General features: G+C 34.8%; 1 protein-coding gene across 1 annotated transcript; it reads right to left on the reverse strand.

Annotated features, from left to right (window-relative positions):
- Positions 1-6,605: 6,605 nt before the first annotated feature.
- Positions 6,606-16,377, reverse strand: LOC106065905 (proteasome subunit alpha type-2-like). The gene is made up of 7 exons (XM_056004880.1): positions 16,220-16,377; positions 11,999-12,075; positions 11,159-11,291; positions 10,558-10,680; positions 10,253-10,340; positions 7,970-8,043; positions 6,606-6,880 (listed from the first exon to the last, which is right to left on the reverse strand). Exons 1-7 carry the CDS (start codon positions 16,255-16,257, stop codon positions 6,706-6,708), a joined length of 708 nt encoding a protein of 235 aa, XP_055860855.1. The 5' UTR covers positions 16,258-16,377; the 3' UTR covers positions 6,606-6,705.
- Positions 16,378-16,545: the final 168 nt, after the last annotated feature.

Genomic DNA, 16,545 nt, shown 5'->3' on the forward strand with positions numbered 1-16,545 from the left:
AGATGACTTAACATTGTTGAACAGGGACTTGGAATCAATGAAGTCTTAGAAGGTACTTAGATAACTTAACATTGAACAGGGGCGTGGAATCAATGAAGTCTTAGAGGGTACTTAGATAACTTAACATTGTTGAACTTGAACAGGGGCGTGGAATCAATGAAGTCTTAGAGGGTACTTAGATAACTTAACATTGTTGAACTTGAACAGGGGCGTGGAATCAATGAAGTCTTAGAGGGTACTTAGATAACTTAACATTGTTGAACCTGAACAGGGGCGTGGAATCAATGAAGTCTTAGAAGGTACTTAGATAACTTAACATTATTGAACAGGGACTTGAAATCAATGAAGTCTTAGAAGGTACTTAGATAACTTAACATTGTTGAACTTGAACAGGGGCGTGGAATCAATGAAGTCTTAGAAGATACTTAGATAACTTAACATTGTTGAACTTGAACAGGGGCGTGGAATCAATGAAATCTTAGAAGGTACTTAGATAACTTAACATTATTGAACAGGGACTTGAAATCAATGAAGTCTTAGAAGGTACTTAGATAACTTAACATTGTTGAAATTGAACAGGGGCTTGGAATCAATGAAGCCTTAGAGGGTACTTAGATAACTTAACATTGTTGAACAGGGGCTTGGAATCAATGAAGCCTTAGAGGGTACTTAGATAACTTAACATTGTTGAACAGGGACTTGGAATCAATGAAGTCTTCCACCTCCCCTCCCCCATGTTTCTTTTGGCGCATTTAAACCTACTTTACCATGAAGTATGTGTAAAGATTGTGGGAGGAATTAAGTCTTATAAAAAAAAGAGGAAGTATCCTCTTTAGGTATAGGTTCAAATGCATATTTCCTGAATAAATGACTATTTACCGATGTTTTAAAAAGCTATTTAAAAGTGGAGACTTAGATGGTGGGCAGTGAACGAAGTATTCAACATGAGACTTTTAATGGATTTGAACCCACCCTTTTATCTTGTCACTTGCAGAGATTACCGATAAAGAACATCAAACATTATTTTTTAAAACATATTTCAGATGTAGGCTACCGTAATATTTGAAGACAATCACAAACCCAAACCTCTCGCAGGGGATGGTAGCCTCCATGGTTCGAACCCGGGACCATCAAGACCACAGAAAGACAGTCTAGACCTGATACCACACGACCAGGCAGCCAAGAATGAGAAGATAACTCTTCCTAGTCCCCTCTCTCTCTCCCTAAAAGGCTGTGACATGGAAATCAGATTGGAAAGATAACCGTAAGCAGAGGAATGCAAATTTATCACAACAAAACCGAAACACTGAAGCCAAATGGTCAAGTTCCCACTAAGATACAAGTTTTGGATAGAGACCACCGAGAGGAGAACAATCGTGTGTAAACGATCCCTTTATGAATCGCCTCAATTAGCTGTTCGCTAGACTTTTGTAATCTTATATGCTCTTATATTTTAAAAAGTTGATTTGGGGCAGATATAAATAAACAATTAATGAATTATATAGTGGCTTAGCTAGGGTGGATGAAAAGGAGCAGAATTTGAAAATCCCTCCACCCGGATCCCCATTTGAAGGGGGGGGGGCGCAAATGAGTTGTTCTTTTTTTTTTATTAAATAGTAAATATTACGCAAAATGTAGTGACCCCCCCAAAGAGGTCAAGCCCCTAGGGCTCCCAAATAATGGCAAAATCCTACCTATGGTGCTGTGTGTAGGATATCAGCAAATAAATGCCCAAAAAAAAATTATGACAAATAGCCAAAAGGGCTTTAAAAGGGGCATCAGTAGCCTATTGAATAATACCTCGGATAATACCTTCAAATATAACCATATTACAAGATCTTCGTGGCTCGCAAAAAACCGTCATTCAGGGAACAGTACCAGAAAAAAAAAAAAGAAGAGGCAGACAGAGAAAGCGACAGGAGGACAACATAAAAGAAGGCCAAAGACAGAGGAGGAATGGAGAAAGTCGTTCACGAATCTTGCATGGTGCCCCAACGGTCCAACGTACTAAGGGATAGGTAAAGGTAATATATCTGTGTGTGGAGGAGGGGGGGGGAGGTTGGCACCGAGAAGATTAAGGACTTAAAAGACGAAGACCGATGAAGCGCACAAGAGACAAAGGAAACAGAATTAACTCTTTCTCTCCTGATTGACGATACCATCGTTGATTTGACATTAATGACAAAATACTTCTCTAGATATAAATATAATTTTAAAAAACTTCATTCAATTTGTCCTGACAATTTCAAAGATTCAAGTGCCCACTTCTAATCTCGGACTTAAAAAAAACATTAATAACCTCAATTTAACCCAACTACGATTCCACGTGATAGGCCTACAAATAAGCCTTTATAGGCCTACTAGATCTATATAAATCTAGAATCTATAGATCTAAATCTAATTCTTTCTCATAATAATTTCTACGGTTGAGAGAAGAGATCTAGATGATAGATCTACCATCTACACTATTCTACATTGAATCTATATCTGTATTTGGCAGTCGGCCTTTAGATATAGATTTTGACTAGTACTTGTCACTACTTAGTTACACTTACACTTAGGACTACACTACATGAACACTACATAAAAATAAAAAATGTATCCTATCTTATAGATTACAGACGTTACTTCAAAAAAAAAATAGAAGATAATAACGCCCTACGCACTTCATGTCAATCTAGCTAGGCGTGTTATTCATGTTAGTCAATGACTTAAACTCTGCTAAGTCGTCGGAAAAACAAAACCTAATAAATTACTCAGACAGACACAAAGATAGAGGCACATTTCTTATTCCATACGCTAGAACAAATGCGTACAATAGCTCCTTCTTCCCTAGTGTCATTAGAAAATGGATCGAATGGGTTGCCTAAATCAGCCAGGAAAACGAACGACTGAGCAGAGTTTAAATCACTGACTCTTTGTTAACGGTGCGTAATTAAGCTCGATAACTCCGCACTAGGACTCAAAGCAAAAAGCGTCAAATTAAATAGTGTCTTCTTAGACGTTCTTGTACGAGCTAGTAAAATACGTCTAAAGAAGGTTTGGTGGGAGAAGGGTCTAAAAGAAAACGAAACGATGCCCTTTCATTCAATTTATTCTCTTTGTTTTTTTATACAGAACCAACATACGTCAGTCGAAGCTTTCACACCTGCAATTCTCATTCACGGCATGCACAGAACTCTGCGTTGATTGCACTGTTTGTTTTAGTAGAACATTAGGTAATAGCGATAGAATAAGCACGCATATGATTTAAAAAAAAATAACCCAATAGACATTAAAAAATTCTTCTTTCTCTCCCTTTCCTTTTCCCATCTCTTTTTCTCTCTCTTCTTTGTTCCCTCTATTTTTATCTTTTTCTCTTCTCATTCTATCCTATTTTCACCCTCTCTTCCCCCCCCCCCCCTCTAAAATACACTAGCAAAACGATGCAGCACTCCAAGATACTGGATAGGGTAGTTGATTTTCATTCATTCGATTAATTTTTGTTTTCAAGTTTTTTTGTTTTTTTTTTCAATAACTCTTTTTTCTCTTTCATCATGACAAAAATCCACTTTATTCAAGACAAAGGTCCACCCAAAATGTCCATATCGTCTCGATCAGGATTTCAACTTTCCAATCAATAAACATTTGTTGAGCAAAAATAAACTTAGAGTTCCTTCCCCTGGGTTATAGTATAGTGTGATTAAAAAAGAATGCGCCAAAACCATTTAACTATATTTCAGAAATAAACAAGCTTACAAAGACTGTCAGTTTATGTGGAAAAACATACCGGAAATCGCCACCCAAAGCAGGTAAAAAGGCAGGTTTCAATATTTTCAGAAAGAACATCAGAATGAAATTCTATTAAAGACAAATGACAGAGAGGAATGGAGAAAGAAGGTTGACAGATCTTGTGTGGTGCCCCAGCTGTCCAGCAGACCAAAAGATAGGTGAAAGCGAATGTAAAGTTAAATGTGAACCTTGCCTAACTGATGTCTTATAATGAAGACAATTTTACAATTGATCTAATTGTTTAATAAAGGGTCATTCTCTTATTCAAAATAACATTTCCGTAAAAAAAAAAAGTCTTTAGTTAAGTGTTCTATTGTGGTACCGCAGCGCTGTAGTTCACGCGATAATATCAAAAACTACTTATTAATTGTTGTTTTAAATTATGTCCAACTTATATGCATACTAAATAGATTTTTTCTCTTTAAAAAAAAAATAAAGTTTTTTTTTGTAATAGTTAGTATGACAGAACTTACTTAACTTGGCAATACAAATGTAAAAAAAAAATAATAATTTTTTGACAAAAAATCTAAAACCATTTGATAAACAATAGCTTGTTGCCACGTCGCACAGACTATTGCTATTGGTCTCCACTGCCCACAGGTTGTGACGTTGCAGGCCAGTGTTAAGGCCTTCTGTAACGAACGGCCATGACCCAACTTCACGTTTCTTTGAATTCAGTAAAGAGTTGAATAAATGTGGTGGGTTTGGCACAGAACAAACTAAGTTTTAAATCAGCGGTTCTCAACCTTTTAAGCTCGGCGACCCCTTTTTACAATCCTCTACACTGCCGCGACCCCCCCCCCCCCACACACACACAAAAAAAAAACACATACAGTAATAGAAGAGTAGACAATAACAATCCATATTTTCGATGGTCTTAGGCGACCCCTGGCAAATCGTCAATAGACCCCCAAGGGGGTCGCGACCCACAGGTTGAGAACCCCTGTTCTAAATGATGAAAGGAAGGCAACTCGTAGGCCGATTTCAATTTCTTCTTATCTTATCTTATATAATACAGACGTTACTTCAAAAAAGATGATTACGTCCTACGCGTCATGCATTTAGGCATGCATATTAACCAATGACTTAAACTCTGCCAAGTCACTGGTTTTCCTGGCTAGCTCAGGCAACCCATTCCTTGCTCTAATAGCGCTAGGGAAGAAGGAGGATTTGTACAAATGTGTCCTAGCATATGGGACGAGGAATGTGCCTTTATCTTTGTGTCTTTCAGAGTATTTTATTAAATTTTGTTTTTGTATTTGAAGAAAATGTCTTTATGACACACTAAAGACCTGCAGCCATACATAAACACATGATGTAGAACCAGGCACAAAGAGGGAGTGGAGACGACCTAGGTCCTGTAACATACGGACACTACAGCGACAAAGAGATGCCGGTCAAATGGACAGTGCCCACGTTGTTCTGCCATTTTATGCGCGGACACAAGGTGCCATCTAGGGGGAAGGGTCACGTGGATATCGGGGTGGCCGGTGTTTCCTGAAAAGGTGTCCACTCCACTACATAAATATATAGACGTACGTAACATTTTGCGCATCACTTTCTATGGCAATCATGAGCTCAACTGTTAATAGATGAAGTTGATTGTTCAAAACTGACTGGAAAGACTTTTTGCAATAATGCAGCGTTACAAGAAATAGAGGCACTGCCTCTGTGACTGAGTGAAAAAGCGCTTGTCTTCCGAAGAGAGGGGGTTCCCGGGTTCAAATTGTAGGATTTGCTTTTAATTTCGGGATCTTAAGGGCGCCTCTGAGTCCTACCAACTTTAATGGGTTCCTGACATCAGTAGGGGAAGAGCCTTATAGATCGCAAGGTCTGAAAGAAGAACTTTACAAGAAATAAATTTTTGAATTGTAGATACATTATAGAATTACAGAGGATGAATTGATATTGAAGAAAGCTCAACAAATATGTCTTTAACTACACCGTAGAACCTCAAGCGACATTTTTTTATATGGCTGACACCTTACATGGAACACGGGTGAGTTTTCCTGGTGTGCTCGGCCTTTAGACTCACTTTTTATTCGCTCGTGCAGAGATACGATCCATCGGTAGTAGGGATGTAATAATTTACACCTGAGCTAGCCAGGAAAATCAGTGACTTGGCAGAATTTAAGTCATTGACTTAATGCATAACGCGTAGGACAGAATCATCTTCTTTTTTGAAGTAACGTATTATATTAGATAAGATCTGCTTGGATCTCTCCCTCACAGACGTTTGTTCAGAAAGGCAGATGGAGGCAAGCCTGACAGTTCAAATTCTTAGACTCATCTCCTAGGACAATTACAAAGAAAAAAAAACATCTTTTTTTTTTGTTTGGTATTATATATTAAACAAAAAATCCCCCCTGACCCTCACATTGTAAGCCTTACAATCTGATGACAAGAAATTATAGTTCTGTACCTGTTAACTAATGTTTCATGTACACCCTGCTACTGTCTGGCCAACTCATAACAAACATCAACCCAAAGACTCCATTCCTGTTTACACCAAAAGGACTTGCTTTGACTTCTGTACTTTCATTTCCTTCAATACAGTGTAAGCTAGAAATGACGGTAATTAAAACAATAGTTCTGCTTGTACGTCTCAGACAGACCTTCAGGTCAACGTGATCTAGCTCAACCCTTATGCTGGACAGAAGCATGCAGGGATTCAAACTCTTGAACCCCAGGGTTAGGGAGAAGAGATGCAATCCAAAGCACATACCTCCTAAACAGGCAGAAATCCTATTTGCTGGTTAGCATTAGTTCAACATTTTGGCTAAAACTGTACCCTCATAAAACCCAGTCAGAAACAAAACAGGAAACTGACAAAATTGGTGAAACATTGTTTTAATGAGTAATAATAACACATAATTCCATGTGAATTAAATTCAGACTTGTTTAAAAAAAAACAACACTTTGAACAGTGTCAGGTTAGGAAACTGATGCCAGGTAATCCTTGATCTCTGAGGGCGAAAGACGACGGAAGCCGTTGACGTCACCGATACCGATCTCTATATTGTCCTCCGTCATCTGGCCTTCAAAACTTTCTTTCAAGGTGAGTATAGCTGTGTGAACAGCATCCTCTAACTCGAGATTGTCACTGTATCTGTTGGAACAAAGCAAAGCATGTGTAGATATGCAATAAGTGAGTACCAATTATAAGATTATGCTGAGGTAAACATAGAGCTAATCTAATAAAAGGCTATATGATAATAACGAAGAAGGAAAACAAATGTGGAATGGTAAAAGAACAAAGTCAGAGTTAATAAACTCTGAAATCATGATGAGTAAATCTAAATAAGAAATTGTAATGAAAGAATTCTGCTACAACCATTTTACTTTTAAATTTAAATCCAGTTCTATCCATTGATATTTTTGTTCCGCTATGACTTTTTTAAAGTATACAAGAGGCTAATTGATGAAAACACAATAGAATGTGGACTTCTTAAGGAGTATTTGAGTGGAACAAGCACCTATTGACCTGAAAAAGTTCCAATGTAATTACGAGTCCATAGCAGAGGTGTAATAAAACGTGACCTCAAATCAGTGAACATCAATACTGACAATTGGGAAGACATAGCTCTAGACCGCAATAGATGGAGAGAGACAGTGATCAAAAAGGTATGGACAGTGAAAGTACATGGGTCTCAGCTCAGGAAGAAAAACGTACAATCCAAAAAACGGCCAGCTCCTCTACCACCGAAGCAAAAGCCACCTTAACCTGCGCTATCTGTGGCCGGGAGTGTCTCTCCAAAATAGGGCTCCACAGCCACATGAGGAAGTGTGCTCTGAGATGAACCATAGTCGTTCTACGACTGAAGGAGGCCAATGATTGCAGAGGAGGTTCTTCTTCAGCCTTCTCACAATGTTGATGGTGAGAGGGGTAGTGTTCAGATGACTAACCCAATATCTGATTCTTCTAGTTGAAGGCAAGGAGATAAGTGACAGAAAGACGCAAAGTAATGCGAGTTTTTATTTTGTTTCAATACCTTTAAGAGAATATTTCATTTATGCTTTATAAACATCTACAATAAAAGCTGGACCGACTACACTGACATAAAAATAGCCTTTTTCAAAATGGAAGAATAATTTCCCACGAAAAATAAGTACGACAAGAAAGAGGTGACCCCCATCAAATGTTTCAGTTTTTAAAAAAAAGTAACATAAAAAAACATTTCTATTTATAAATTGTTACCTTTTTTCTAAAAATGTTTTTCCATTGACATGATTCCTGCCCATGGCAGTGGCTTTCCAAGCAAAATGTGCCCCCTGCAGATAAACAAAATATTAAAAAAACTTTAAAAAAAAATATGAAGCAGTAAACAAAAAACCCAAACAAATCATAACTAGTAGATCTGTTTCCACTTCAGTAGGTAATACAATTAATACTCTACTAACAACTGTGAAATAGGTAATGCACCACATAAGATGTATGTTGAACTTGACAGTAAATTAGTTAAGAAATAGGTGTAATAGTTATAACCTTATAGAATAGAGATTGCACACTGACAACATTGTAAAAGACAACTCAGATTGTATCCCCTTTTGAAAATTGAACAGTTGATACATTTCAACACAGCTTTTATGCCTTTTATTGGTGATATGTCTGTTAAAAGAACTTAAGAGCCAGCCAGCTGATGTTAGTAATACCTCTTCACAGTTAAATGCAAAGCACTCTATTGCCATTGTACTATAGTCACAATTTGAAAAAGTTTTTAGCTTTTTACTATGATATAAACAACACTGAACTGCTGGATTGCATATACTGAGCTGGACACAGGCTATTTAAATTTTAGATTTAACTTGAGCTGAAAGTCTTGAATGCTTGAATACCTGATGGTATTCCAGCTAGATAACTCAAAGAACTAAGCAATGACCTAGCATCAGTGTTCATCTCTTAACCAGGGCAGACTACCAAGGGACTGGAAAGAAGCTAATGATATTTCCCCCCCCCCCCTTTCCCCTGATTTAAAAAAGGAGAAAAATCTGACCCAGGAAACTACAGACCAGTATCACATGTAAAATCCTAGAACACATAATATGTAGAAACATCATAAACCACTTAGACAAACAAAATGTCCTTACTCCATTCCAATATGACTTTAGGAAATATAGATCATGTGAAACACAACTAATAGGACTAATTGATGATTTTTCAAAAGGTTTAGATTATAGTGAACAAATAGATGCTATCTTTCTAGATTTTTCCAAGACTTTTGACAAAGTTCACCACCATAATTTGCTAAAAAAAATTAAAATATTTTGCCACTGATGGTCTATTGCATCAGTGGATTAAAGATTTTCTGATAGGGAGAGAACAAAATGAAATAATAAATGGCTCTAAATCAACACCAATAACAGTAAACTCAGGTGTACCTCAAGGAACAGTCTTAGGTCCACTACTATTTTTAATTTACATAAATGATTTACCAAATTGCATTAGTTCAGGAACAAAAGTCAGATTATTTGCAGACAATTGCATAATATATAGAACAATAAAAACAACACAAGATACAGAAATTTTACACAGAGAATTAGATGAATTACAGAAATGGGAATTGAATTGGAGCATGTCTTTCCACCCAGAAAAATGTCAGCTGTTAAGAAAAAAAACTAAAACAAATTCCACTTATCTTATTCATGGTAAACCAGTAACACAGACTAAAAACACATAAATACCTAGGTGTTATAATAAATAAAAAACTATCATGGAATCCCCACACTGATGAAACCATCAGAAAACCCAAACAAAGCATTAGGGTTTATTAAAAGAAATTTCTAAAAAATCAAATAAGAACATAAAACTAAAATGTTATTAACTTTGGTTATGCCAATAATAGGATATGCATCCTCTGTTTGGGACCCCTCAATTCAAGAAAACATTAAGAAACTGGAACAGACACAAAATATAGCAGTGAGATTCATAACAAACAAATATTCCCATTTGACTAGAGTAACACCTTTAGTAAAATCACTAAATTTAGAAAGCCTTCAGGATAGAAGACATAAAAGTAAAGTAGCAATTATAAACAAAACACTGACCATAATCTTCAAATACAAAATTTAATAAAATACTCGGTAAGACACAAAGATAAAGACACATTCCTCGTCCCATATGCTAGGACATATCTGTACAAATGCTCTTTCTTCCCTAGCGCTATTAGAGCATGGAATGGGTTGCCTGAGCTAGCCAGGAAAACCAGTGACTTGGCAGAATTTAAGTCACTGGTTAATATGCATGACTCATAGGACATAATCATCTTTTTTGAAGTAAAGTAAGACAGGCTGGAAAGCTCACACGAATACTTCTCCATAAATGCAATGTTGAAAACCATTTACTATGAAGGTGTCATATGTACATAACTTTAAAAGACTTTGAACTCTTACAGAAATCTGCTAACATTAAATAAAAATGAAAAAAAAAATTAATTATGGTAATTTTTAGCACCCCGACCCAAGGTTTAAAGTTTTCACTTACAGAAGGATCACATTGATAGAGGTAGGGTTTGCCTTCATCATGATTCCAGCCAGCTAGCAAAAGAGAAACGCCAAAAGGCCTGACACCTCTGTCAATAAAAAAAAAATAGAATTGTAGTAAAACAATAACTTACAAAAACATTTTTAGATCAAGTGAGCTGAAATTTTAAGCCAAATTCATTTGATAAATTGTGTTGTTACAACAACAAGATAATTTTAGGTCGAACAAAATGTGGACAATGCAATGTTATACAAATACAAACATTTAGGAATAATCTTTGACAGAAAATCAGTGCTTTAACATACCCAGACTGTGTGAACTCTTGCATAACATTGGCCACTTTTTGAACCAGCTGATCCACAGGGATTTGTTCTTGATACGTTAGAAAGTATTGTGAGGCTAGTTTTCTGGCACGCCTTGTCAGCACCCTGGAACATAGGTCATTGTTGACATTGTAAAGCAGTTCACACATTTCTAATATATATACATACAACTTGGTTAATAGAGTTTAAAAGAAAATGTTGATTTCAGACAGAATAAACAACAGCTATGTCAACACAAATATTTCTGTGTTACAGAGTTTCCTTGTTAGCTATAAACTGACCAAATTATTTTGTTTTGAAATGTATCTGAAAGAAATGACCATGATCAGAATACAAGGTTGAGCCAGTCTGTAAAAGCCAATTCATGAAAATGCCGTAAGAAAATGATGCAGCACCTTCTTGGAGTATCTCCAGAAAGTAGACTCCAGTTAGGAAGAGATTGCAAACATTGATGCAGATTGATTTCTGTGGGCATATCTTACTGTCTAATGCACAAAATGACTCAGGAGGATATAAGTCTACGTTTCCTTTAACATTTCTAAAAAATCACTATCAATTCCATGATATGCCCTAGGCCACTTACCTGAAGTCAGGTCCCATGCCGCTGTACACCATGCCTATGCCTCTAGTCACTTGTTCTATCTTGTGTATACTGTGCTCATCATAAAGGACAGATTTTTGTTTCTTCTCTGTGGCCAGAACAACGCCATTGGTGGCTAGAGCATTAAAAAAAAAAACAACCTCAACGATAAGAATGATTTATTTCAATAAGCAGAATGGTTTAAAAAAATAAAAATTGGGGAAGGGGGGGGGGGGGGGGGGGAGGCGCAATTTAAGCCTACACCAGTTTACATGTCTAGATCATGGTCATTGCAAATTTTAAGAAACTATTCATGTAAAAGGACACAAATTCAATGCAAACACACAGGCAGACATTTGCAATCTTTAAACATGTAGGTCAATAACAAGTTTTGGTTATTCTGGTGCATGAAGTTATCAAGTACTAAAAGCATAATATATTATATGTCATTTTGGAAATTAGAGAAAAATCTGTACAGTGGTGGTGTTAAAACGTCTTTCAACATGAGTTTTAAACTTAAAGTACCAATTGCTAAACTAAACATGTTTTTTTCTTTTTGTTTATTTAAAACACACACACAACTGTGAAATTCTTTAAAGCAAGCAATAATTTTATTCTATCTTATTTAAAGTATTAAAAACATATTACAGGGATGACTAGAAAAAATATGCAATAAAATGTTTAAATTTTCTTTCTGTCATTGTCTCTGTTTTTCTAAGCTGCTGTATAGATGCCACCCCACCCCTTCACTGCAATGAAATTAAAATATTAACATCCAAACTTTAAAAAGATGTGTATGATCATCAGGCCCCCCCCCTCCCCAAATAAAAACAAACTTATTACCTTTGATTCCAACAGATGGTGCCCCAGCGCCAACAGCAGCCAAGGCATACTCAATTTGTACCAGCTTGCCCGATGGGCTGTAATAATAATAATACTAAAATTAGCTGAAAATTAGATATGCAGTCACAATGTAAATATTAAATGTGTTTATTATATTTATGCTCTGTCCACTAATGCGACCGTCTAAAAAATGTAGAATATGACTACTAATTTTTTCAGCCTCTGGTGATTACAACATGTGTCTGCAGCTGTGTATCAAGGATTGGCCTCTTTAGTCACACAAGAAGTTGCAAAGGGAAAAGATTGTCTCTCGAGACATACGTAAAATGCCACAGAAATCATTTATGAAGTCATATTATAGAGCTTTAGTTGTTGTTTTTTTTTTAATTTCTCATCAAGCTCTTCCTGAAAGTAAAGAGACATTGCCAGCGAGATGAATAAGACTGGCTGGAACAGAAGGTCAAGAAGCACTTGAACAAGGAGTTGCTAAAAATGGATGACATCATCATAACAATGAGTGGAACTGTGCATCTATCCAAGACAAACCACTACTAACAAAAGAAGAACAGGGGGAAAGACGGGCAGAAGGAGACCGCAATCAACTGCCCCCCTCCCTCAACATTCAAAAATTCTCCCAGACGATGACTTAGAGCTAAGGGCAAGGCCAATCACAAAAATTGAAGTTTCTGTGGTTATAGAGCTACTAAAAAAAAAAAACAACAAAGCGCCACGACTAGACTTGATTTCAGCACAAATGCTCAAACAGGGAGGAAAAAAATTTCATTTACAGAATGATTGATCTCAAAATGTGCTTCGAAGAGTCTGGAACTGGCTTAAGTGAGTCGTCATAAAGCTACCCAAAAAAGGACAAACTGGTCAAGTGATACAACCTGGGAGGCTAAGTTTGTAGTAATGTTCTACTGAGAAGATTACTACAGGCTTTAGATGAAATGCTCGCTGAAGAACAGTATGGCTTCCGAAGAGACTGAAAATAAGAGCTGAACAAATTTTTCTGCGAAAAAACAAATACCAATTATAGCTTACGATCAGTTTATGGATTTAGAAAAAAGCTTTTGGAAGCGTTCATTATAATTTACAATGGAAAATAACAAGGGACTATAGCGTCACTCAACAATTTGTTCAGATTCAACACTACATCTGTATTGCAAACCGAGCTGCTGCAGAATAGATGATATAGATTATAGATGAATAACAGAGTTTAACAACATCCAGAGTTCATACACCAGAACCTCATCCTCATTCTTCTTCCTTATAGCAATCAAGTATGTAATGAAGACAAAAAAGCAGGAAACAAACTGTCTTTGGTTTCCCATGGTGCAAACAGAACTGGACTTGCTATTAGTATTAATAGCACTACTCTGGACATTTTTTTTTTTCAGTTTTAGATCTTAGAAAGATTAAGTGCTTGATTCTAGAACTATAATCTAGCTAGTGAGGGCAAATATATCATAATAAGTTCACAGTTGTAATGCAGGCTGAGTGACTAGCTTCTCTAAATCGTAACACAACTTAGACCTCGAGTTGTAGTCTAGATTCTAGACCCTAGATTATACATGATCTCAGTGTAATGTTTATGTAAAATGTAATGCATTATTATTATAAATTTAATTGTAACAAATCAAAATTACTGAAATGTATATATATATATATATATATATATACCAGTATATTTTAATATATAGTAGGTCTATAGATCAAGAATCTAGATTGACTGCAGTCAAGACTATTAAAAGACTAAACTCTAATCTAGAGTAGACTTGAGTCAGTAGCGGATGAGTAGAGTTGGGGTTTCTATTAGACTAGATTGTCACTAGATCTACTCTACTAGTTAATAAACTTTTTTCTAGTAATTTAAGTAATCAGAATAGATTTATTTATATAGGTACTTCGATAAACTGACCTAGATCCATTTTTTTTTCCTCCCAAAAAATGGCTGAAAAGTGTGTCAGCACATTTTACCCTTTTTTTAGGGGTGGTCATTTCCATCAAAGTTTTAGCATATTGTATTTGATTTGAGGACTAATTATGATTACTTTTTGTAAACATAAGATATCAGAGATAATTTTTATTTGCTTTTGAAGCCAATCTGTTTCATTTTTCTTAACAAAAGTTTATGTGAAAGTTGACATTTTTTCCTATAAAAGTTACAACAATGCTGTTTGCTACAATAATTTATCATATTATGAAATGTGTATATTTCAAATCTCATTAAATTCTCTTGGCGCACTTTAAAGATATTTGATATTAAAATTAACAAAGACAAAGAAGGGTAAAATTTTCTTTTTTAAATAAAATAAAAGTGTTTATGGTTACAACAATCTCACTAATTCTATTGAATTTAGCATGTTAATATGTGCTAAGTTTGAACTTTGTAGCTTGGCGCACTCTTTAGATATTAATTTTCAAAGTTGATGGTAAAAATCTATTTTTTGTAACAACCAACACTGTGATATACTGGAAATGGTCAATTTCTGTCTAGCACGAGCTATTTTTAGAAGCACACATAGGAATTTTTCATTTAGATTAACTTTTATAGTGTTTGAATGCTAGATTATGGAGAGGGAATGTGTCTTTATTATAATGAATTTGTAATCTCTGCAAATTTTAAAGTAAAAGTTTAATTACTTTAAAAAATAATATTAAATATTACAATTTTTTTTTCATATTTTTAGCTCAGCGAACTAATAATTAATTTGTTTTTCTGTGTGTTGTTTTTTTCTATTAATATACATGTAAATTAATAGTTAATAAATGAGTACATTATATTTTTAAAATGATGAGCTATTATTGCACAAAAATTCAAGTAAAAAATCTTTTAATAACTTCTAAAAAAATCGCAAGGTTTCTTTTTTATTTTATTATCCGAAGCAAGAAATTTTTCATTTACAATCTAATTTTTAAAGCATTTAAATTAAGGCATTTTAAAATGATTAATTGCCAGTGCTCTACAAAAAGGTTAAAACTGTTTTTTTATGAAGTTTATATAACTTATAGTCATTAAATTTTAGGAAATATTTTTCTGCGCAGTGCTATTTTCATTTATAATTTATAAGAATTATCTATTTGATCCATATAAATAGCTATTTAAATACAGTAGAATTATAATTAAACAAAATAAAACACAATACAGATCTCTGATTTGTTTTATTTGTGATTTTTGGGCTCATATGATGACAAAATCACATATATTTTTATTTTTTGTCGAAGGCTTTTTTTTATATATTAATTCACTTTTTTCAAAGATTTTATTGCTTGGTCTTATTTTTTAAATTTATTTTAACAGAATACTGGTTAATGTAAAAGAGTGTGAAGTTTCAACCCCATATCTTTAAGACTTTTTATAATACAGTTAATTTAAGTTCAACTGTCAGTTGTTTCGGTCACAGATTTTTTTTTTATTTACAAAGGCTAAAGAAGGCTCATTTTTGGTCACTAAAAATTTAATAACTTCCCTCACAATTAACTCAGCAATATAAAATTGGTATCATTGGAAAGCATTTCTCAAGCCCTATCTAACTAAATAGGTTCCATTGCATTGTGATCATTTTGAAATTTTTATCGAAGTACCTAATATATATAGTGAATATAGTGACTAGTCTAGACTCTAGAAGTAGTCCAAATACTCTAGAAAGATTAGTAAACTCTGTAAAGGCAGTAAATTGTAAAACAGAGTCACTGTTAGTGGTTAGTTATTGACTTACTCAAGTTATTGTGACTTTGACTTGACTCCAGAGTCACTAGAGTCTAGAGTGTGTTAGTAATTAGTAACTAAAAGTTAGTAAAAGTAACTTCAACTTGCGTAGTGTTACAGTCTGATTATGATAGTCTGATTTGATCTAATCTTGAATTTGTCAGTCAACGGTGTACTGACAGTCATAACATAAATTTCATGATAATACACTACTAGATCTAAATCTAGAGTAACAATTAACTGTTAAAGTTAACATGCACAGTTGAGTTACCCTACTGTTAGTACACACTCACACTGACTGACGACAGTGACTGCGCGCATTTGAAAACAATCAACAGAAAACATTATAATACATTTATGAACAACACTTTATCGAAAGATAATTCAAAATAATAAAAGTGCTAAAATGAAAAAAAAAGATAATTTTTTAGTAAACCACCATTTTTATTATAAACAAAATTAGCGTGTTTACGTTGTAATTTATTTTCTAAAATAAAATAAAAACAGACCTAAAAGTAGTCAATGAAAAACTGTAGCGTTCCGACATCTTGGAAACAAGTACTTCCGTAGGCCAGGTGGCACCAGACTTAAATTATGCCAGATTAAAAGAAAGTTCAAACTTATGAATTAAATGTGAATACATGTACGCGTAAACGCGTAAACTTGTAATGTATTATCTTATCTTACCTTATATAATACAGACGTTACTTCAAAAAAGGTCTGTTGTCTCTTTAGCGTCTTTGCCTCGGGCGAGAAATTTAAAATACTCCCTAAATACCGTAGACTGAATATACTCTAAATTAATAATAGGATATATAAGCAAAATAAAGTTAAC

The sequence above is a fragment of the Biomphalaria glabrata genome, chromosome 11 (genome assembly GCF_947242115.1).
Source record: "Biomphalaria glabrata chromosome 11, xgBioGlab47.1, whole genome shotgun sequence".
Taxonomy (NCBI): domain Eukaryota; kingdom Metazoa; phylum Mollusca; class Gastropoda; family Planorbidae; genus Biomphalaria; species Biomphalaria glabrata.